The 22,310-nt window shown below is 34.2% G+C and overlaps 1 protein-coding gene across 1 annotated transcript in view; it reads right to left on the bottom strand.

The window, feature by feature from the left end:
* Nucleotides 1-22,310, bottom strand: part of SEMA3D (semaphorin 3D) — a 132,869-nt gene that overhangs the window by 40,876 nt on the left and 69,683 nt on the right. Inside the window, exons 7-10 of the mRNA XM_055283376.1 lie at nucleotides 18,884-19,026; nucleotides 5,435-5,549; nucleotides 3,938-4,007; nucleotides 466-610 (exon numbers count right to left, since the gene is read on the bottom strand). Of these exons, the coding sequence (XP_055139351.1) occupies nucleotides 466-610; nucleotides 3,938-4,007; nucleotides 5,435-5,549; nucleotides 18,884-19,026 (473 nt within the window). The remainder of the gene's footprint in view (nucleotides 1-465; nucleotides 611-3,937; nucleotides 4,008-5,434; nucleotides 5,550-18,883; nucleotides 19,027-22,310) is intronic.

Raw genomic sequence — 22,310 nt, 5'->3', positions numbered from 1 at the left:
AAGTAAAGAAAAGACAAATGCATACCAAAAAAGAGACAAATTAAGTGAACCATTATGATGTGGTCTTTCCAAAGTAGAAGTGGGGATTAGAAGACTCGAGCTATCTGCAGAGCTGTATGTGAGAAATAATACTTCTTTGACATTTCTGTCTAATTTAGAATAGCTGTCATTCTAGACAACTAAACCTTTCCAATGATTCTATAAACATAAACATGTTGGGTATAAGCTCCATATTGTCCCCATGGTTAGATCCTTATGACATAGTCCATTGTTTCTCAGAGTAACTAAAATTCTTATTGAAATGTTAAATTTCAATGAAAGATGAAAATGCTAATACATCACTGCAAATAAATAATAGTTATTACAGCACATGTGGCTCTGGTGAATAGCAGAATTTATTACAATTAAATTAATAATTAAATATGAACTTAGCAAAATAATTTGATTATTAAGTTGGATACATACTGTACCAGGCCGTGGATAAGGAATTCTCCCATCATACTGCACCCAACGATGGTCTGCACTTTCCTTATGAGCATATGGACCATTAAAAACTGCTCTAATGTCAGCCATGCTATACACACAAACAGCAGAGCCTTTGAAGATGGAGCTGAAAAAAAAAAGCAACATCATTCAATCATTCACTGATGAATTCAATAAACATTGACTGAGCACATACTATCAGCAGGTGCTGTGGACAAAATTTACTTAGCACATTAAATTCGATGGGTACTGTAGACACAATGTGCCTATGTCCTCAAGTGGCTTATAGCCAAGCAATTCTAAATAAAGTGTAATAATAACTCCATTCCCAGTAAATATAGTAAGCAAAGTAGAACATGCATGGGTACCCACTATAGGGTTGCCAGCTAAGTTTTCAGGGAGGAGGTGTCATCTAAATCGACACTGATAGATAAACAGGAATTATCTAAAACAAACCCTGGAGGATAAAGAGGAACATGCATGAAAGAGTATTATATTTATCTACATGTTCTTCCGTTTTATTTAAAGTTATTATAGCAAAATGCCTTCCAAATGCTTACAAAATAAAAAGTGGCATTACTTTTTAAAAAGAATTATTTAAATATTTGAATAATAATCCTCTCATTTGGTTTCTTACAATGAATGAATATCCATAAACATTAGTTGCTAAATGATATATTTATATGATTTTTATTAAACTGATTTTAAAATGCTGAAACAATCTTTTTCTTTTTGGTCCTCCTTGAATTTATGAGTTTATGTATTACAGCAGCTCATCTGATACTTAAAGTAATTATAATTACACAGGATTAGAGAAAGTATTAAGAGGCAAAAAACGCCATAGGAATTTTTTCAAATTTTTGCAAACTAATAAAAATTAACACTAATCAGATGTCTTTTTTTTGCTTTACTTCTAGAAATTAAAAGATATTTTCTTTGAGTTGAAAACTTTTAATCATTCCCATTTTCAAAAATGAGATCACCCTTTATGATCTAAAACATATATTAAAAACCTTAGCATTAACAAATAAGCTAATGATTCTCTAGCACGGTAACTCAATTATTAATATTCTTGGAATGACATTAATGGGAACCTTTGAGAGGTAATGGTAAATAGGTAGGTGGAAGAAAACTAGCTGCTGATAATGGAGGTGGCATTGCCACAAAAATCACAGAATCTGCCTAGGATATTTTAAAGGTATGATGCCTCATGCTTAATGGCATTGCCATTATTGCAGGTTAATTATGTCTTCTTGCTGGACAAAGGATGTGACATACATTCCAATGTCACCTTGGTCTTTAGGATGGCATTAAAAACAAAACAATAAAGTATAGGAAGAACAAAGAGCTAACTTGTAACTTCACACTCTGGGTGGGCAGAAATTTAATAGGAGAAAAAAAACGAACTATCTCGGGGCTATATTTTCCTGGCACATATCTGTGCCTTGTGTGTGGAGCACAGTGACTTCAAAGAAAGTTCTGCAATTGGAAAGGTGCCAAGAAAACTAGGATTGAGATACTTGACTAGAGGCACTTCTTGTACCTTTTTATGTTAGGGCACAAATTAACAGGAAAATGGAGTCCAAAATAGCAGCTTCCTAGGATATCTTCTTTATTCTCATATTTAAAATTCACATTCTGTATCTTATAATTAACCAAATAGTATTTTGTTTTCTGAACTATTCTGAACCAATAGTGCATTTCAGTTTATGAATGAGGTATTGTGAACAAAATGAAGATTGTGTCACAGAAAAAAATTGAACTATATTGTGCATATAAAATAGATTAAAAATTTATTCACCAGGATGCAGTAAGACCTTTTCTTCAGTACCAATATCAGTATCTTCAATTCCTCCTATACTGATGTCAATATACATTGATAAAGTTTGAGAGCAGAGCTGTGGAAAATGTGAAAACTATTTCCAACAATATAGGCTGTAATAGGGAACAGGAGTAAGGGTGTGCTTTGAACATAGTCAAATTTAAGTTACTGAATATTAAATAAAATTAAGTCTGTAGAGCCCCTATATTCTTTGAGAAAGTTTCATAGATGCTAGTACAACTTGTTTTGTTTTGTTTGAGACAGAGTTTCGCTCTTGTTGCCGGGGCTGGAGTGCAATGACACAATCTCGGCTCACTGCAACCTCTGCCTCTCAAGTTCAAGTGATTCTCCTGCCTCGGCCTCCTGAGTAGCTAGGATTACAGGCACCTGCAACCACACCTGGCTAATTTTTTGTATTTTTAGTAGAGATGGGGTTTCACCATGTTGGGGAGGCTGGTCTCAAACTTCTGACCTCAGATGATCCACTGGCCTTGGTCTCCAAAAGTGCTGGGATTACTGGCATGAGCTATTGCACCCAGCGATGCTAGTACAACTTTTAAGGAAGTCAGAAGGTCTCAATGATAAGTACAGGAAAGCATTATGCAAAAAGAAGACAAAAATACAGGAGCAGAAAACATGAAATTATCTTCACATTCAGTCTTATTTTTACTACTAATAGTCCACTCCTCTTTGAGTAAGTAATGCAAACATTCTTTGCCTAAATCAGTAAAGCAGTGAAATAGTCATAACAGCCACACCTATCTTTGTAGGGTAACTGGGAAATGATAATAGGATAGCATGTGATGATGTTTTAAAAGTTAAGAGTGTCCCGTCTCATGATTATAGCCTTACCAATGAACTTAACCATTTATCCATTTAGTACTATCACTATGACACATATCTTGGAAATACTATGATTAATATATATGCAAACACTTTTTTTTTTCTTTTGTGACAGGGTCTCGCTGTGTCACCCAGGCTGGAGTGCAGTAGTACCATCATGGCTCACTGCAGCCTCTATCTCCCAGGCTTATACAATCCTCTGACCTCAGCCTTCTGAGTAGCTGGGACTACAGGCATGTGCCTCTATGCCCGGTTAATTTTTTTATTTTATTTTTTGTAGAGACTGGATCTCACTATGTTGTCCAGGCTGGTCTCGAACTCCTGAGCTCAAGCCATCCTTCCCTTGACTCCCAAAGTGCTGGGATTATAGGAGTGAGCTGCTGAGCCCGGCCTGCATATGCCTTTTATACACAGAAAATTTATTTTGGGACTTTATCTCACAGATACGTTTGTTCCTATGGGGAAGGCATATGCACAAGATTAGTCACTGAAGCATTATATGAAACAGCAAGCATTTGGAAATAACAGAAATGTCCATGTTCAGAGGACTGGTTAAATAACTTGTGGTAATCATTATAGCTAATGCTATGCTGTTGTAAAAAGAAAAAAAAGAATTTTTACATTGATATTAAATGATTTTTAAGGAACACTAAGTGAAAAGGTAAAATGAAAAAAAAAATGTTTACGATATGCTACTACAAAGGCAGGGACAAAAAGATCCTATAACTATATTGGCTTGCATACATATACAATTCTTTAGAAGCATTAAAAGCATTTTGTTGAACATACCTGGTTGTAGTAAAGACTCCGTATACTACAGGATTTCTTTCATCTCTTGTGGGGAGTAAATAAATATCTTCTATTAAAGGGGAAAAATAAATATTTACTCTTACTTTTCAATATTACATTTGCTTTTTTGTTAATAACACAACTGAAACTCTGAAAATCTAAATAGTTTATATGATTAACAGAGGCACTATATTATGCCTTGAGAAATCAAACATAAGATTGTTTTTTCTCACTGACTATATATGGTGTGGTACAATTGATAATCTCCAAGGCAGTTTCCAATTAGAAATCTTTGATTTCATATAACATATAAACCAAAAAATAAGTAATTTTTTACCCTCTAGTGTAAAAGAATTCTGTCCTATAATTGTGTCAACTTAGTAATTAATTTGCCTCTTTTTTTTTTTTTTTTTTTTGATGGAGTCTTGCTGTGTCACCCAGGCTGGAATACAGTGGCACAATCTCTGCCCACTGCAACCTCTCCCTCCTGGGTTCAAGCGATTCTCCTGCCTCAGCCTCCCAAGTAGCTGGGATTACATGTGCCCACCACCAGCCCGGCCAATTTTTGTATTTTTAGTAGAGATAGGGTTTTGCCATGTTGGCCAGGCTTGTCTCGAACTCCTGACCTCAAGTGGCCCACCCACCTCAGCCTCCCAAAGTGCTGGGATTTCAGGTGTGAGCCAACCACGCCTGGCCTCATTTACCTATTTGGTAACAATAAGAAAATAGCTACCCCCAAATTAGTGCCGTATTGACAGTAAGTTACATGCAAATAATATTCTTTAAAAGATTAAGATGTGAATGTGCTTACATACAATATGAGAGGTCATCCACGATTACTCAGTGTATACTTTAAGTTGGAAAATACACAATACTGATGAAATAATTCCATGATATAGATTATCATTTTTACATTACATGGCAAACATAAGAACAAGTTCAAGAAGCTAAAAGCGAATGATGCTAACATTATACACAAACAAAAAAGAAAAAATCATTCTAGAACTTGGAAGGAGTTTTTGAGGGAGTGAAGAGGAGAAGTGAAATAGAAGAAGCTGTCTACTGCTTCTGATTATTCTTTCATTAACAAGTCGGAGGGACAGTGTTCACCAAATCTCCTGTACTTGCCAGCAGAGGGCATCCGTGGAATAAGGAATCCAAGTTTTTCCTACCTATAGAAGGTGGCTCCTTCAAAGACTGCATGGAGAATGGTTGAACTGTGTAGTTCCAGAGCTCATACCTTTCTGTGTCTTGCTGTAGTTTTGTTTCCTTCACTTACTTTGAGGACTCTTACAAAGAGAAGAGTTACTGCATTACGACGTGTGCCCAGACCTAGAGCACTTCCGTGTACTTTGCGTGTGAATTTTAGTAAGAACCACTCTGTAAGGTTTGCTCAGGTATAATTAATCAGGCATTTGGAGCCAAAGGGAAATAAATGCCAAGTTACTTAATTAGGCAGTACGACTTTTCCAAGAAAGAAGGAAAGAAGGAACTTACGAAGCTCATCAAAGTAAGTATCTGCCCCATCATTTCCAGGAATTGAGCAAATCAATCTGGCTTTGAGAAAAGTCGTCCACTTGTTTATCAGGCTGCGTTGTCCTCCTACATCATTCTGACATGGAAAAAAAAAATAAAGATAAATATTTACCAACACAATTCTATCACTCACTGAAACTGGTGGCTATTACAGGTAGTGTCTTATTGATGTCATTGTTTACAAAGACACTGAACCCAGATACTGAGTCCTTGAACTTTAAAATAAGGAAAAAGACAGTATTAGCCCTCAATCTTAAATGTTTTTCTCATAGTTAAATGAATTCAATACAAGCAATTCAGCTCTATTGGATAAGTAGATGCATACAAGGAAATAGTAAAGGCAGCTTGAAATCAAATCCCACCTGCCAATTTTTTGCTTCATGACCTGCAAGAGACTATTTATTTTTTTAAGTCTCTATTTTATCACTCATAAAAATGATAAATCTCTTGAAATATGGTTAGTTAATTTTTGTTGTTGTTTTTCAGAGATGAAGTCTTTCTATGTTGTCCAAGCTAGAGTGCAGTAATTATTCACAGGCAAGATCATAGCCTCAAACTCCTGGGCTCAAGTGATCCTTCCACATTAGCCTCCTTAGTAGCTGATACTGCAGGTGCAGACCACTGAACCCAGCTGAAATATGGTTGATGAGTAAATGGGAAAAAAAGTCTATAAAATGCTTAGCATAGTCCCAGGCAACTCGAGTTCAATGAATGCTAGTACTGGCTTGTATATTATTTATAGGATTAAAAACAGTATTTGCAACCTTTAGCAATATGTCTCTTTATAGGCTTAAAAGTCTTTTTCAGATTTAATGTCTTACTAAACATCAATGCAACATAAACATATGCATAATAATACATATATAAAAACCATCCTTTTGCCTATAATCACAGCAATTTGGGAGGCTGAGGCAAGAGGATCAGTTGAACCCAGTAGTTCGAGACGAGTATGGTCAACATAGTGAGATCTTATCTCTACAAAAATTTTAAAAAATCAGTCATGTGTGGTGGTGTGTGCCTGTAATCCCCGCTATTCAGGAAGCTGAAGGAAGAAGATCACTTAAGCCTAGGAGGTCGAGGCTGCAGTAAGCCATGTTTGTGCCGCTGATTCCAGCCTGGGTGACAGAGCAAGACCCTGTCTCAAAAGCAAACAAAATCAAAACCAAAACAAATATTTTAAAGAATATTTATCTATATTTTTATATTTTTACTCTAAAATGGTTCATTAAAAATGTTCTTTAAGCATTTAGTAAAACATAAACACTTAAATCAATTACACAATAAACAGGATTACACTATTCAATAATTCAGCATAAAAATTTATATTCTCATTTTCAAATTAATCTCTACCTGTTGATACGGTTTGGCTGTGTTTCCCGACCCAAATCTCATCTTGTAGATCCCATAATTCCCACATGTTGTGGGAGGGACTCTGTGGGAGATGATTGAATTATGGCGGCGGGTCTTTCCCATGCTGTTCTCATGATAGTGAATAGGTCTCACAGGATCTGATGGTTTTAAAAACAGGAGTTGCCCTGCATAAGCTCTCTTTGCCTGCTGCCATCCAGGTGAGATGTGACTTGCTCCTCCTTGCCTTCCGCTATGAATGTGAGGCCTCCAAAGGCATGTGAAACTGTGAGTCCAATTAAACCTATTTCTTTTATAAATTCCCCAGTTTCTAGTATGTCTTTATCAGAAGCGTGAAAACAGACTAATACACCTGTGAACACTGAATAAGTATGATTTTTCATTCATTTAACTCAACTAGCTCTGCTGTGCTTACAATAAAATAAGACTAATTTATTTAAATTACTATTGAAGCCATCTTTTCCAATAATTTATTTATATTTAAGTATAAATTATATAAAATCATTTATCCTTCAATCTATGTTCTGTAAAGTTAATGAGAAGTTAACTGTTAAGTTTCAAGTCTGAATATCTAGAAACTTTCTTCTTTTATCTCTGAAATTAAACTAAATTAGAGAAAGGCATTTAAATGACTACAACAAACAAGAGAATTTGAAATCTTATAAATACTATGCTTGAAGAAAGGGGGAAGGGAAGGAGGAAAGGAAACCAGAGACCAGAGGTATCTTTATAGCCTTAGCACCTAACACCAAGGGCATCTATGGTATGTGATACCCAGAATGAATCATTTTTTACATTCCTTTCCCACTAAACAAAAGATACAATTTCACTAATAGTTCTGTAAAACTCAGGAATAATTATTATTATCTTTATTTGCTCTTTAGGTTTATAACACACAATTTTAAAATAATAACTTTGAAATTTAAAAGCAACAACATTCAATAGAACATTTGATCTAAGAACTAAAAATTGGCACTTAAGGAACAAAATATCATACCTCATAGTTTGCACTATGTTTCACTGTTTTAAATTTTAAGTGATTCCGAATCATTATGAACTTACTCTTGGAACATGTGTGTAGCTGAGTTCATGTGTGCTGGAGGCTGACTATCCACACAAATATCCATATATACACATATACATATACATAATAGATACACAGTAGTAAGCCACAATTTAAAATCTAGACCAACAAGACTCTTTTATGATTAGCATATTGTCACTGATACTGTTTACAATTACTGGCATGTGGTGATAATAAAAAGCACAACAACTTTTAGTTGGTTTTTGAATAATTTTTAATTCTTGCTAGACAATGCACTCCCTAAAATTCCCTCCACTCACCTCCCAATATGTCACTAAATCCCTATTGCTGTTGAATGAAGACATGACTAATAGTTAATAAATAACTAAGAATAAAAGATAAAATTGAAAAAAAACTCAGAATGTTATAGACTAAGGGCCAAGGATTTCATTACAGTGGGAAAATGGCAAAAGCTTCACTGAAGAGTTGGATTTAATGCTAACTTTTTACAATAATAGATGGGACCAAACTACGTATCTAGAGATTCATTCAGGAAATACGCTCAGTGCTGGAAACAAGAGAAAAGGACAATGGGTGGAACAATCCAGGACATCGAGGGGAATCAGGATAAACTGTGTTTAGTTGAAGACTGAGATCAATTAAAATAGTGAAGGAAAAAGTTATAAAAGTAAATTGGGGTAAGATCAAGGAAAGCTTTAATGCCAGGCCAAAGTGTCTGTATGTTATTAAGTGCACATGAAGAACTACTAAAAAATTTAGTAATTGGCAAAGAAGTTAAATAATCAGTTTCCTTTTAAGAAAATGCATAATATGTTCTATATAGTGACTGTCATAAAAAGCGTGTTGGTAATTGCTCTTACATTTATATTTTATACACAGTACCTTTATTATGAGTATCATTGTTAAAAAATAAAGTATATTTCAGCCAGTTATTGGATGATTTCAGATGTCTGCAGATGCAGACAGATTTATCTAGATATGACCTGTTTTTAATGCCAATATCCTCAGATCATTTATGAATAGATATCTGTATGTTAATAAGAATGAGCAAAAATATTGACGCTTTCTCCTAATGTAATAATGAGTTCTGTGTTCATCTATAGTAGGATTCCAGTGAGAAGACGTATGTCTGGAATTATCAGAAACTAAGATAATTTTAAATGAATTTAAAAATATAAGATATTTCCCCATCTTTTTCATGGCTCTTGACTTAGATCTTTTTAAAGTAACGTATCTAATCTTTACATTTTTTATCAGCTTTCTAGTTTGCTAAGAAGAGCACTAGTAAAAACATTTTTATTTTAATGAATTATTATATATTGATAGTATTTATTAAATTATCTTTGCCTAAATTTGTATATTTTGAGAGGGTCAGCAGTGAATACTAAAAGTAATGTTGATTCAATAAATATAAACAAATATATCAGTGATCATGAATATAATGCCAGAGACTAAAGTTTGTCTTACCCATCACAGAATATATGCTGAAATTATTTTGTTACGTGAATACATATATAATCAGAATATCTGCTTAACGACATTCCTTTAACAGGCATACACAGTATTCATAAAAATGAGCAATCGTATCCTCTTTTGAACATTTTACTATGTAAAAGTGCCAATAAATGTTCATTTTCAAACATTTCCTCCCTTTCTATTTACAATTATCACTGATATTTAAGGTGACCATGAGAACATTCTAACTAGCAGAATAATCCTATCTAGATTTGTAGGACAGAAAAGGGATTTATACTGTACTGCATTTCTTTTAAACTGACAAAAAAATAGAATTTTTTTGAACAAAATAATCTTACCTACCCATCCAACAGCCTTCTCTAGCCCCTCAGGAATAAAAAGATAAAAAACCAAGACAAAACAAAACAAAAAAATCCAAGCCAAAGATGAAAGCCACCTGCTGTCAGAAGGGAAACAAATACAGTTCCTGGGATAATAGCACTCAGGAATGGATTATAAGCATTTAATGACTGGATAGTAACTCTTACAGACATCCAGAAGCATGACCTGGGATGGCAAAGTTCAATTCACAAGGAGTTGTATTTCTCCTGATGTAGGGAAACATCAGTTGGGCTGACTTTGTTGGCCAGTTTCTCAGTCCCTGGATTTGTTTGCATATCCACACAATCTCCTTTAAGAATTTTAATCCCAGAAGAGGGCTGAAAGGGAGGTAACCACTTTTGTACTAAATTGTCACCTCCTTGCTTATTTTTGTGAAGTTCTAAAGAATATAACCATCTCACTAACACAATAGATTTATTATTAGGATGTCAAAATCAGCAGTTTTTAGTCACCAGGCACTTCTGTGGGTCTCTACACTATTTATCATTCACTTTTTGTGGTTAGGTATTCCAAAAGCCTTGACACCCTCTACGCAAAGATGCAGATGAAAGTAACAAAGAAAATATATGTAAACAAGCCTGATCACATGTGTTCAATTTGGGTGGTAAGTATAGAGGGTGCCTGTTTTCTTTTTCCTGTACTTGTTATATGTTTGCAGTATTTCTTAACTTAAAATGATTAATTACAAAAAGAAAAAAATTAAAGACAAAACAAACCACAATTTGCAATCATTCAACAGCTTTAAAATATAGTACATGAGTTATTTGATTGTATGATGGTTGCATGTTACGAATTACTAAGATCTAATCACAGCATCTACTGATATGTAGATCAGACCTAAAGCAGGGTAATGTGGCACTACATTTTCCTTCTACTGTCCCAGCAAAACTTAAACCCTTATAAATCTTACATAGACGTGTAAAGTAGCTAGCAGCTGTCACACATGAACTTTTATTGAGTGTGCCTTTTGACCTTTGGGTCACTATGCTGGGTTCCTCTGTTAAAACATGATTTTATCTGTATATACATACCATCCTCTTCAAGGATCCCTCAGTACTTTATAAACATTGCCATTTTAACCTATATATGAGATAACAGTGTATTTTGGAAAATGTAAAAATTGACTTTCAGCTCTTATGCTCTTAAATCCCGAAGATTTTATAAAATCAGTTTACTCTCCAAGACATTTGAAAACAAGTATTTTGTTGAGCTACTAATTTGTATGCAGAGATCTGTAACTCTATTAATGAGTTTAAGTTGAAGGACACCAGTTTCAAATCAATAGAAACTGGATAATGACAAAGTTTAAAAACTTTAAAAAATAGTTGATGCTGGAGTTAGAGGTTATAAATCATTCTTTGCTTAAAATTTAGTTCTTTTGCCTAATACTGCTCTTCTGTATCTTTGTGCAAGCAAGAGAATGAAATTCTCAGACACTTTGAAAACCATGATATATGCATCCTTTGTGTGCCCCACTCCCTGTTCTACCCATTAATAACACTTACACTTATAGATTTTAGTTTGAATTAATACTACTCACCTTCTTTTGAAGTGCGATATAAATACTACAGTATTATAAATTAATAAAAACCTATTCCATTACCCAGACTAACACTGAGGCAAACACACAGGCTTTCTGTTGGCCATTTTTACAAATTCAACAAATAAGATTAGGGAAATTTAATACTTTTGTCTTTTTGATTTAGTGCCTATTATATTTCAATCCATCATTCATATTCTTTGATTGATTTGTCATTTATAACAGATCCCACAGCAACTGTTCAATCTACATCTATCTGTGTTGTCTCAGTCTTCACTGGGTTATTTCTAGAGACAGATTTTAGAATCTTTCTTTGAAAACAGTACAAATGATCTGCATGGGGCTGTATAAATAAATAATAATGATAAGGATAATCCAAACTCAGGGTGGCCTATTCAGAAGGTTGAAACTATGACCATGACATGGTAGAAACAAAAAGTGAATCCTGGCGTATGCCCCAAGAGACTCATTCGAAGTGTATGCCTTATATTGAACTATATTACTATATGGTAAAGATCTTAAATGAGTATATTTCAATACATTAAGTGAACTAATGGAAGACAGTGAAGTTATGCTCATTAAATCAAATGAAACAAACTACGTTGAACCTCTCTTTTTAGCCTGTGGGTCTTCTTTTGCAATACTTGCAATGCCATAACTATGTTTCATGTACCTGGTTCACTGGGATTTTAAAAAAAGGGTCTGACCACTAAAAAATAAAGGCAAAAATAATAATATGAATTTTAAAAATACGGTTGTGAGTTTTCAAATAACCATATTTGGCAGTCAATCAGGTAAGTTAAGTTGTAGAAACAAATGTAGAAACAACTACGTAACATAGAACGTGTAGAAATATAACATGTAGAAACAAATATCTCCACTTATTTTCTTTGGCAACTGAAATTATAAGCATTTTTTAACATAAAGAGAAATTTATGGATACTGTTTCTCTTTACCAGAGGAAGGTCTATTGGCACTTGCTCTTTACTGTTTTCAGAAGTTTTTTTTCCCACTTCTTATACTTAGGAGTCTCCCCAAAATTCTTGACATATAATAACATAGAGTCGTTTACCTTACCAACTAATAATCTTGAAATACTTTAGAGGAAATAAAAATACACAAACTCAAACATCTAAGGCAAAGGATAGAGGAGAAAAAAAAATGAACAACAAAAACTTTTGTGGCAGGTATTAAACCCACTAACTTTTAAGGGATAAATTCTATAGAGGCTTTCAAGGCAATTTTTTTTCCTGAAAATAAAAACACCTAGTATTTAGAGACGACTATTTGTGATTTGCTGTTAATGACTAAGCAAATAGAAATGGAGAACATGTTTTTCTAACCACTTCAGAAACTCATAAAAATTATTGGAAATACAGGACTGGTGTAATACACTATCCTAAACAACTCAGTTTCTAAGATTTAGCACATTCAGTTAGGTAAATCTAGGAATGTTAAGCAGTCCTTTTCAGGTAGAATCAGAGTTCACTCAATTAAAAAAAAAAGCTGTAGCAAACAGTATAAACCCCTTCCTAGGAATTTCTCAGACAGGAAAACAGATGGAAGTGAAGCAAAAGCACATCTGTAACTCGTGGGCACTAAATCTCTCATTTAGGTTGTAAGTGACATGCTGAAAGTAAGCACAAAAACCACAGCTCAACAGAGATCAACAAATACGGAAAGTGTCATCGGCCTAAAAACACAAATCTTCAAAGGCAGTAATTGTCCAAATAGGACCATATATCAAAATAGACAATGCAAGTGGAATTGAAGCAAAGGGCTATTAATGAGACCCCCAGGCAAGTTATGTGAAAGAGCCATCCAAACTAATTCCTGGCATGGGGAAAGGAAATACTGCAAAACAAAAAAAGAGAACTGGCATAATCTACAGCTGGAATCTGGAGTAGACTCGCATAAGTATAATGGGCAGCTCTTCCAAAAATGAATAGAATTCAAAAGTAACGCAAAACAGCCTTGAGGTGAAAAATTGCAAGCAAGTCTCACTGAAAGAACTAGTATTTCCACCCATTGACTTAAAAGATGGGTCTTGAAGGGAAACACACACACACACACACACACACAAACACACACAGAGAGTAATAAACATCATGCAGACATAAATAATGGTATTTTGAAAGTACTAACTTGCAAAGTAAATAGACACAAATCTTTTCAGTGGGTTTATTTCATGTGGTTTTGCCTATTCATTCAATTAGCATTGAATAGCTCATCATGAAAATCTGTGTTATTTACCATCTACGAGAGCAGTTCTTTGGGGTGTAAGTTGCACCATTTCGTGCTTCAAAATATTGACTGTTTCACAAAATGAAAGAATTGTAGAGCTTGACAAGGACTTTAGAAATCCTTCAAGGTTAAACAATTTATTGGAAAAATAGAGCAAGCAGTTTGACTGGAAAGTAGGAACACTACTAAAAATAATTCATTAGGAAATGTGCTCTACCATGTACAATTATAAACATATTAAGTTTAAAAGATATTCTGTGGATGAAGGTACTTATTCTCCTCAGGCTCTCACTGATCAATGTTGCCAAGTAAAATTATCTTTTAAGTCAGTTTATTTATTGTGTCTCTCTTCATTGATATCTCTTGACCAAAATTTGCATTGTTCTAATCATTTATGCAACTTTCTCCAAATACAGCTCCAAATTACTTTGACTATGTTCAGAAATAAGATCAATCTTCAAAGCACAAATTCTCCTAAAGAAAAATAAAAATAATAATGGTAACTTCAGCCTTTAAAATGAATAAAATGACATAACTCTTTGATCACTTTGGTAACTAACCTGCCTCTAACACCACAAAATACACACACCACTACCATCAACACCAACTTCTTCGAAACCTAAGTACAGGCACGCTGATCTGGCTCCAAATGTGTGTAAGATGTGTGTGTGTGTGTGCACATGCATATGTGCATATGTGTGATTGTTGGGATTAAATTCACTGTAGTGTGACCAGATATTTACATTATTTACATGTCAATCTCTTATAGTAAATTGTTACATGCTTGTAAACTTAGATATCTAAGTTACCCTTGTTTTTGGTACCTTCCTCAGTTATCTGTCACATCCAAATTCATATGATCTCATTAAAGCCTTACATTTGCTTGGTAAAATAGTCATGGAAGCAATAGGTGCCTGGTGTCCTCATTTTTTAGGTTAAGAAAGTGAGGGAAGGAGAAGTAGAGCAAAATGTAAGCCTAGATCTGATTTTAAGTTGAACATTCATATCATCCAGGCAAAGGTCATTGATGATATCCTTACTGCAAAATCTAATACCTAGTCTTTAATCATAATCTTACCTGACCTCTTTTTGATAAGCGACATTTTTTACAACTGCTTTCTTCTTGAAGCAATCTTTTCCCCTGACTTGTGACAACACTCTTCTCCAGTTTTTCCACTCAGCAATGACACCATCTCCTATCAATTGCCTTTGCAGACACTTTTCTATTTCCTAAATGTCATTGTCCCTTTGGATTCTATCCTTGATCTTGCACTACAAATCTTCCTGAGCAATGTCAGGCACTTCCATAACTTCAAGATCTGCCAATATACTGGTGATTTTCAAATTTATGAGTCCAGAGACTACTGAGCCTCAGGTTATATTTTCAACTGGCTATTGTGCCCCCATATCTCAGAACCACAACAAGTTCTTCATATCCAAATATAAAAATCTGTGCTCATAATTTTTTTTGTTATTTATCATCTCATATCAAAATATATCTCTTTGCACATGTTCCTAGTCCATGTTGTATTTTCTAGGAATCACAATTACCAAGAATAAAAGGGTACTTGTCTACAGGGTGGGTATCAAAATCTCTATGACAGGAGCAAGAGAATTAAAATGCATTAAAAATTCAGCTCATGAGTCATGCCAGTCATATTTGAACACTAACATCTACATGGCTATTGTATTGGATAGTGCAGGTGTAGAATATTACGGTCATTACAAGAATGGTCTATTGGTCAGCCCTATGTATACCAGGCAAATAATAAAAGAGCAGTAATAAAGTGAGGACTTTATGGAAATCTACATATACTTTCTATCTGAACTATCTCTTGAACTTACTCTTAGTGCTTATCTCTTTGTTTCTATTATCTTTAGGGAACAACCTAACAGGTCTCCCAATCACAAATATTTCTCGATCCAGATACATTCTTCAAATTGCTGCTAACTATATTTACCTATCTTGTCACTTCTCTGCGAAAAACACTTTATAATCCCTCATTGACTTCAGGATAGAGTTCACACTCACTAACATGGAAACAAGACTTCTTATCAACCAATTTACCACTCTAATCTCAAAAGTCATTGCTCCCCAGACACATCCCTTGAATTCCAGTTACAACAAGATTTCACTGTCCTATAAACAAAAATAAAACCAAAACCAAAACCAAAACCAAACCAAAACAAAACAAAAACAACTGTCACAAGGCTGCCTGAAATGCCTGGCCTCCATTCCTTAGCATAGTCCCATTTCCTCATAGAACTCAACTAAAGCACCACTTCCTTCATGCAATGTTTTTGTGCTTCACCAAATCCCTAGAGTTCTCAGCTCATAAGTCTATCACATCACATTATGATTATTTGTTGACATGTCTATTGCCCTCACTATACTATAAGCTTTGAATGAAAAGGGACAGTGGTTGATTAGCTACACTAATTGTCTAGTATAGTGCATTTTGCACAGAAATTATTTTATATCTTGTTGCTGTTGTTGAAATAATGAGATGATAAAATAATAAACAAAAGAGCTATAAAATTGAGAAGTTCACCCTTGTTCTGCGAATAATCCTTTACCCATTTTTTATATAATGTTTCTCTATTGCCAAAATATTTTGCCCACCAATCACAGTATACTACTTAGTCTAATAGTATTATCTTTGACAGGTCAATAAAACTAGTTTTACAAGTCAATAAAACAATTGGTCTTCAGTTAGTAGCTGAAGATGAAGGGAGCTCTTAAATTGTCAGCAGTTCTTTACTGTGCTAACGTATTCAGTGAAAAATGAAAACAAATGAACTATAACAGCGAGAACAACAAAACCTGAGTATTTCCTAATATGTTCTGTGGGAATATGCTGGTGGAACAAATAGAATAAAGGACTCTCATGTTACTAAAAAATCTTTGTAAACTCAGTGAAGCATACACAGTTTACTCTTAGTTTCCTCTAACATGATCTGTTGCTTCTTAGATCTTTACTTGTATCTGTTGAACTCAATTTAGTTTCATAGCATAGACGTGCATTCTGTTATTATTTGTCAAAAGAAAAAAACAGTATTATAATGACAGGGGGAAGACACAGAAAGGAATAATAAGTTTCAAATAATGTCAAAATAATCTTTTTTATGTGAAAATAAGACCACAGCAACAATGATGCTGAGGTCTTTTTTTATTATTGCTAAACTTGTTATTGTTTTGTAGGACATCTTGTCATATTTTAAATAAAGATTTTAAGTCATTTTTCATGTTGTCAGTGAAATCTCCACTTGAAAGTGTTCACTTTTTGCCACAACTTAATCTTAGATTATTAAGTTAGAAACATGGGCAGCATGTGATGCAACTAAGAAACTGCAAAGAAAGCATTTAGAACCAAAATATTGTAGACATTTGACCAATGGATTATATGTATAGCGAGAAATTCTGAAGATGTGCTCATTTAAAAATGTGATTGAGTAGAGATACACTAATTAATGAAGAACCTCTGTTTTTTTAAAAGTAAATTCATCCATCATATATTCTTTTTTGATCTCACAATTTGTTAGCTTTTTAACCAAGAACAATAGCATGACAGAATCTTGCTGTGTGGCCTCGGACGTTTTGTGTGTGTGTGTGTGTGTGTGTGTGTGTGTGTGTGTGATGAGAAAACTCATTTACGACAATTTTCTCTGCCTTTCCAGTTCTCTAGGTGTTTTTTCATAATATAAATAAAATATTACATGGTTGATGTTTAGAGAATAGGTTATACTTTTAATATAGGAATTTATATATGGGACAACTAAATTTTTCTTTAATACACTCTGAGATTAACTTTCAGTGTATTTATACTAGGGTAAGACATTACTTTGTTATAAATACATTTCTATTAAAAGGATTATATTTATCAAGAAATAAGCGCTGAACTGGTGCACAAAATATATACTTACTTGCTATATATGTTCATCAGAAAGTGACTCTTGAAATTCATTTAATTGATTGTAAATCCCTTATTCTTTATTTAACATAGCTCATTGATACAAATAATGTCAATCCACAACACAGCTTTTCAGGGTCAGGATACTGTTGCTATAAGGCATGCTTCAATACACTAACACATTAAGACTACTCCAAACAACAGGCATTCATCTCTAGCCAAGAGGCTTCAAGAGAAATTACTGTGAATTCTTAGAGTCTGAAAGAATGAGAATGCTTTTTAGAGAATCTGTCCCCTGGGGGTGAGGGGATCAGTGGGAGACAGCATTATTGGCTAGGACACTAGGTAAAGAATGATCTGGGCTCACAAGTTGGCCTCATTCAAAAGCTATGTTTTCATTAGCACTTTTAAGTGCAATGATGGTTTGTATTTCTGTCCCTGAAAGTGTTCAGAAGCCTGAGGGTACAGATTGAAACAAAAATGTGATAGGTTCAGATACAAGAAAATGAAAAGTTTGTACAAGACCAAAGAAAGCTTCCCACTGAGAGTATTTATTAACAGCTCTTCCCCTTAATAACTGAGTTGATGCTAAAGGTGTCTATTTAAGAAAAGTTATTTCAGTGGAGACAAATCTAAGCAGAAAAATAATCTACTGAAGTCAAAGTATGATTCTAATAGCAATATTATTCCATAAGGCTTGTATGCAGTCAAACGAGAGCTTTGATGGCACAAAATGGAAGCCTCTCATATAGTATCTGTGTTTATTTATAATTCACATAAAACGGCAAGATTAAAAACTCATTGCAGTATTCTTCAAAATAAACATTTTGCCTTGTGGTTGTTTTTTCCTCTTTACCTCATTTTCTCTCAGAACCTAATCTAGATTACAGGTCTAGAAAATATTTAATAGAGTAATAATATAATAAAATTTCAACTGATTTGATACATGTAATGATATATACTTTTACATGTGTGATGTGCGTGATGATAAAAATATAGAATATACATCTGATGATGCTTAAATTACTCTAGGGATTACGTTAAGTTACTTTCATTTGGATTATTTAACATTATATGAAAACATTTTAGGCTCCAGGGATCAGGACAATGCAGTGATGTTACTGGGAATAGCAATCACTTGCAAACGAATAGCCCTTCAATAAAAGAAGTAAGCTGCCAAAGAACTGTAACTCACACCAGGGCAACAGTTCAGGTACTGTTGGAAAAATAAACTGTAATGTTTGAAAAATGTGAACTCTTTTCTTTTTCTTTCTTTTCTTCTTCTTCTTTTTTTTTTTTTTTTTTACATTTGGATCTCAAAAATTACACATCTAGGGTAGTATGAATCATACCATTTATGAATAACGGGCATTAACTTTGGCTTAAACCTTGCCAAAGATTTTTTCATATATATATTTTAAGTAAAATATATAAATATATCTTGCCTTACAAACTCTTCCAACTCGAGAAAGGATGGTTTTATCGGAGGTACTGCCTTCTTGAGATGATTCACGAAAGAAGAAATATATTTTATCATCATCTGGATTGTAGGTGTCTGGTATGGAGAAAGTTCCAATAAATTTTGCTCCTGTTTGAAAGAAAAGAAGCTATAAATTAAGATACTGAAACAATCCAGTCATCATAGTTTGATAATATTTCCAAGTAAAAGCAATTAGCAGTAGAATTTTTAAAAAATGTACTATAAGCCAGATGTGGGAAACGAGATGTGTATACAAATGAAGATGATACAATGTAGAAATATGTATCAGCATAAAGAGGTACTGAACAAGTTCTCCAGGAATTCCAGAGAGCAGGTGAGAAGATGACTAGACTAAATTACTTGTAGATCTTTTCAGATATGGAGATGCTATCATTTTATATTCTCTTTCTATATAACGGAGTTTTTTTTTTTTTTTTTTTTTTTTTTTGAGATGGAGTATCGCTCTGTCGCCCAGGCTGGAGTGCAGTGGCGCGATCTCGGCTCACTGCAAGCTCCGCCTCCCGGATTTGCACCATTCTCCTGCCTCAGCCTCCCGAGTAGCTGGGACTATGGGCACCTGCCACCACGCCTGGCTAATTTTTTGTATTTTTAGTAGAGACGGGGTTTCACCGTGTTAGCCACCATGTCTTTCATAAAGGGCTTAGGAAATAGTAAAAATCTAGCACTGATTTTGACCTACTGTGATGTATTAATACTTTGATGAATTTTGTGTAATTGCCCTAGGGGTATAAAAATGGAAACAACCAATAGTGTTTGGTTCAAGTTCAATATAGCAGTATAGGCTCTAGATAAACTTTCTGAATTTATATCTTTTCTCTGCCACTTACTGGAATGGTGACCTTTGACACATTATTTATCTTTTCAATGACTCAATTTTCTCATATGTAATATAAGACTACCAACGTCATCTACCTAACAAGATAATTTATATTATTATCAAGTGGATTTATATGTGTATATATATAGCATTTATATACATATAGCATATATAAGCATTAAATTCCTTTTTATATGTGTATATATGCTATACATATAGCATTTATATATATAACATTTTATATATATAGCATATATATAGCATTAAATTTCTTTATACAACAAATATTTAGCTTTAACATCTCCAGTATTCCCCTCCAAAACAATTTTTTACAGTACAAAAGCCAATATTTACGAGAGAGTTCTATAAAATCAATGACTGAATAAACAGAATAAGGCTATTTATGGTATATATTAGTTGAAAGGTAAAATAAATAGCACTTGGAAAAATATCCATGCTTTTTCCTCCTCCCACCTCATTGATGTCATACTGAAATTTATATACAGCATATATATATATATATATATATATATATATATATATATGTATAGCATTTAGCATCAGGCAAAGGCTGATTATATAATAAGTGTTTAATAAATGTGATTATTATTAAGATAGTTATGGGCTGATAAGCATTATCATTATGATGACAATATACAGGGGTTAATAGAAAATTGAGTACATCCATGTACTTGTAAATATAATATGTCATTATTAAAAATTTAGTAGATCTGTAGGACTGACCTGGAAAGATGGCCATAATATACGTACAGTGTAAAAGTGTTTGCAATATGATAAACCTATTTTCACTGTATCACTGACAAATTTATTTGGGTTTCTAAATTCTTGTTTAAGAGGTATTCGGCATTTTAAGTCTTGGTTTTAAATAATTGTGAAGTAACCAGGTAACAGATGCATAATAGGATGATACCAGTTCAGAAATAACTAGATTAAAGCAAAGAAGACAGAGAGTATGGTTATTGAGAAATGAAGGAAAGACTTTAATTAGAAAATATGTGGCACCTGAAAAGAAGCACTGAGCACTGACTTTTTAAGAAGTAGAAGCAAGAGAAAAGAGAAGCCAAAAAGTTTTAAAAGAAAAATAAATTGGCGGGAGGTGAAAAAGATCAATATCTCCTTTTCTAGAGTTTTGCCTAGAGCTCTGATTGCTGTGTGCCCCAGGTGTTATGAAAATCACTCTCCTGCAAATGTACAGCAATTGGCCAATATCCCAATAAAGCTTCACAGTAGCCTTCTTCAATAGACAAAAGTTAATGTTGGGGCTGGGTGTGGTGGCTCACGCTTATAATCCCAGCACTTTGGGAGGCTGAGGCAGGTGGATCACCTGAGGTCAGTAGTTTGAGAACAGCCTGGCCAATATGGTGAAACCCTGTCTACTAAAAATATAAAAGTTAGCCGGGCATGGTGGTGCACATCTGTAATCCCAGTTACTTGGGAGGCTGAGGCACAAGAATCCCTTGAACCCAGAAGGCAGAGGTTGCAGAGAGCCGAGATCACACCAGGGCACTCCAGCCTGGGTGACAGAGACAGACTCTGTCTCAAATAAATAAATAGATAATTAAATAAAAAGTTAACGTTGGATTCCAAGTGATGGGTATTCAGTCAATATAGTCTCAGCCTCTTTGGGTTGGCCCTGTGTCTCCCATCCAATCTCTTCTTTGCTTTAATGCAAAGCTTTGAAAGGAAAAGAAAGGAGGGAAATATATTCATGAACTTTCTTCTCCTTATTCTGTATTATTTTCCTGTTTTGTTTTGTTTGTTTTGTTGGTAATTTAGAGCTTTGATGGACTTTTATATTCTTGATAATCTCACTTTGGTATGTTTTTTTCAAAAATATATAAAAATAAAATTTTAGAAAACCACACAAAGTATTTAATTTTTTTCTAATTAATCTCAAAATTTCAAGGCCTATTAAAAATTCCATTCAATGTCTCCCCCAACCCCTGCCCCGGCTCTCTTTCAAATTGTTAGTAAATCCCAAACACTTGGCTTTGATCACTGAGCAAAGTAAAAAAAAAGTTTTTTTTTAATCGCAAACCAACACTTCAGATTTTTTATTTAAACATGTTTTCTTTTAAAAAGCAACTCTTGGTGTGGCTCACGCCTGTAATCCCAGCACTTTGGGAGGCCGAGGCCGGCGGATCACGAGGTAAGGAGATAAGAGACCATCCTGGCTAACACGGTGAAAGCCCGTTTCTACTAAAAATACAAAAAAATTAGCTGGGCATGGTGGTGGTCGCCTGTAGTCCCAGCTACTCGGGAGGCTGAGGCAGGAGAATGGCCTGAACCCGGGAGGCGGAGCTTGCAGTGAGCCAAGATTGCACCACTACACTCCAGCCTGGGCGACACAGTGAGACTCCATCTCAAAAAAAAAAAAAAAAAAGCAACTCTTTGTGGGATCAAATTTTTCTATAAATGTGAGATTCGGGTTTCTGAAATTCAAGAAAACAGAGAAATAATATATTTCATTACTATTATATTCAAGGAACTTAGTGCAAAAAAAGAAAACTATTTGAATTAAATAATACAAGAA

Source organism: Symphalangus syndactylus, chromosome 6, assembly GCF_028878055.3.
Source record: "Symphalangus syndactylus isolate Jambi chromosome 6, NHGRI_mSymSyn1-v2.1_pri, whole genome shotgun sequence".
Taxonomy (NCBI): domain Eukaryota; kingdom Metazoa; phylum Chordata; class Mammalia; order Primates; family Hylobatidae; genus Symphalangus; species Symphalangus syndactylus.
The sequence above is the reverse complement of the archived record's forward strand: the minus strand, read 5'-3'. Positions and strand labels throughout refer to the sequence as shown.